Source organism: Cystoisospora suis (genome assembly GCF_002600585.1).
Source record: "Cystoisospora suis strain Wien I chromosome Unknown contig_1271, whole genome shotgun sequence".
In the NCBI taxonomy this organism is placed as follows: Eukaryota; Apicomplexa; class Conoidasida; order Eucoccidiorida; family Sarcocystidae; genus Cystoisospora; species Cystoisospora suis.
Genome location: NW_027154071.1, coordinates 1 through 3,024, shown reverse-complemented (window position 1 = coordinate 3,024; position 3,024 = coordinate 1). Strand labels below are relative to the sequence as shown.

The 3,024-nt window shown below is 41.4% G+C and overlaps 1 protein-coding gene across 1 annotated transcript; it reads right to left on the bottom strand.

The window, feature by feature from the left end:
• Window positions 1-486: 486 nt before the first annotated feature.
• Window positions 487-2,846, bottom strand: CSUI_003005 (isoleucyl-trna synthetase family protein; the record flags this gene model as incomplete). The annotated part of the gene is made up of 3 exons (XM_068063203.1): window positions 2,464-2,846; window positions 1,119-1,546; window positions 487-617 (listed from the first exon to the last, which is right to left on the bottom strand). Coding segments are annotated over exons 1-3 (570 nt in total), but the record flags the coding sequence as incomplete, so codon positions are not given.
• Between the last annotated feature and the right edge of the window lie 178 nt (window positions 2,847-3,024).

The following is a 3,024-nucleotide window of genomic DNA, read 5'->3' as shown; positions in this document are numbered from 1 at the left end:
TTAAAGATAGATAGATAGATAGATAGATTAAAGATAGATAGATAGATAGATTAAAGATAGATAGATAGATAGATAGATTAAAGATAGATTAAAGATAGATAGATCCTCTAGACGAGGATTGGATATATGTTGCTTGGGGGGAAGAAGAGGAAGAGACTTCATCTAGAGGAGAAGAGACTAGCGGCCCAGAGAAAGCACGTAGGCATGCGGGCTAAGAACGACGACCATAGAGAAAGGAAGGAGAAGGACGGAGTTATGTAGCAAGAGACAACAAGGAAGAAAATCTCTCGTATGTCTCCTGTTCGTTTGACGCTATCATTCATCCTCCACACACTCTCTTCTCTCTCTTGCATCTCTCCGTGCCTTCTAGCTTATATCTGGAGTTCTACTCGCTCCAAACTTCGTATCTCTTTCTATACAGAATTCTTCTCTCTTTCTGTTCGAATGAAGTGTGTCTTCTTGGATAGAAAGAAAGAAAGAAACTCTTACTTCAGAGACACGCTTAAGAGGTGGATAGCTTGGGCCTCTAGGATCAGGGATAGTTATATCATCGATAAAATGTCGGTGGATATCTGTCAGCTTCTTGTCTGTATACTGCTGCAGCTCTGCGACACTTCCTGTAGTCAAAGAAAGCAAAAGTAAAAGAAGAGATTCTCTCGCAGTTCGATCAAACATGCAGTTCCTACACATCAAACTGGGAAAGAAGATCGATACCGAGCCCGAGGAACGCAATGGAACGCCTTCACAAGAGGACAGAATCTCGCCTGCAACACCGCTGTATATACACATGAACGCTGGCTATGCGCATGACTGTAAACCTCCCTGTGTGTATCTGTATAAATAGAGACAGAAAGAGAGTCTAATCTAGTCATGTAATCTATGAAAAGATATCTCTATATCTGAATATCACCGTACACGTATGTACGATCTAAACATGTGACACAAGGAAGGTATTCTCTCGCTTCTCTAAAATTCATTCACTTCTCTATTACATGAAATAGAGAGATAGATAAGTCAAAGATAGATAGATAGATTAAAGATAGATAGATAGATAGATTAAAGATAGATAGGCGACGGCGCCGTCGAATGTGCGGAGAAGAGAAGAGAGAGGATCTTACCTATACATACAAGTTGAGAGAAGTCTTCGCTCGTCCATAATGGTATGGGGGTTCCCCAGAATCGACTTCTCGAGATACACCAGTCTTTTGCTTCAGATAGCCAGTTGCGGAATCTTTTATCTCTTATGGTTGAAGGGACCCAATAGGTGTTATCATTGCATGCAAGCAAGCGATCTCTTAAGCCCTCCACTTTCACAAACCAGGAAGGGACAGCGCGATAGATTAGAGGTGTATCCGATCTCCAGCAATGGGGATAAGAATGGACGCAATCGGCATTGAGAATTAATCGATTCATTTCCTTAAGCTTTTTCTTGATGATCTTGTCTGCATCCTTCACGTACACCCCAACTAAATCTTCACTAACTTCCTTAGTCAAACACCCGTTCTCGTCGACTGGACAAGCTAACGGACCTCCCTGCTTAATCACTCTGAAAAGAAAGAAAGAGTGAGAAAGAAAGAAAGAAAGAGTGAGAAAGAAAAGTGAGGTGAAGTGAGAGGAGATAGTAAACACAATAGAATGGAGAGAAGGTGTAGAGATGATTCGTGAGAAGGAGAAAAGGAAAAGAAGACCTGCCATTACATACAGAACTACAGGTATCCATACATATACATAGATAAGCGTGTATGTACATGTATACATGTGTATATATATATATACATATTCATACGTATCAACGAAGAGATTATGTGGATGCGTAGAAGGTCCGCCTTTTGCAGTCACAGAGAAGATCCACAGGAGAGGAGAAGATAAGAAGTGTCGCTCTAAAGAAACATACAGAAAGAAACAGAAGAGACACAGAGGACCAACGTAACAGGAAGATCAGTACTGAGTTGACTTACACGAGAGATGAAGGATATGACCTCCCATGGAGAATTGCCTTTCTTCTCCTTTCTCGGAGCGCACAGCTGACTTCCCAATGGTACATAGAGTGTACATACACCACAGATGTGTACCTGTCCACGGGACTGGCTCTACACTTTCGAAGAGAAGATAACTCAGATGCTAAAGTGATGCATGCATTAGAATAGAAACATAAATACACATACAAACAACGGGCATCTATATATATATATATATATATATGTAGATACTCCATGTACAGAGAGACAGGCCGTAGAAGACCAGGCATGTTGTATGAAGAAGATCCACTCTCTCAGTCTTGATAGAGAAAAAACGTGCATGCAGTGTCATATGAATCTTCCCAACACGGGGAAGACGAAGACGAATGAAGATAAGAAAAGGAAGAAGAAGAAGATGATAATAGAGAATAAAGAAGAAAAGAAAAAGAAGAAGAGTGAAAAGGAGAGGAGGAGGAGAAGAATGGTATTGATAGAGGATACGTACCCTTGGTCCATACATACGCGGTAGTCATCCTCTCCAAACGCTGGAGCACAATGCACTATCCCGGTACCTTACATACATACAAAGAAAGAAAGAAAAAAGAGTGAGAAAGAAAGAGTGGAAGAGACAAAGAAAGACCTTTCGACACATCGTCACAGCCTAGTGTGAGGTCGGGCCGCATCAGCATCAGCAGGAGGAAAAGGAGGAGAAAGAGAAGGAGGAGAAGGAGGGAAAGGAAGGCATTCCCTCCTCCTCCTTCTCATCAGAAGAAGAAGATGAACAAGAAGGATTTTTGATCTTCTTCATCGTCACCATAACCGTATGGATAGAGTAGGAAGCAGGGACTGAAGCCCCGTCACTTCCCTACAGAATTTGCCGCTTTAACCTCAGCTACAGCACCGAAGAAGAAGAAAGGAAGAAAGAAGAAGAAGAAAGGAGAAAGAAGAAGAAGAAAGAGAGAAAGAAGAAGAAGAAAGAGAATAAGAAGAAGAAGAAGAGAGAGAGAAAGAAGAAGAAGGAGAAGAAGAAGAAGAAAGAGAGAGGCAGTATTCATTCCGTATACAT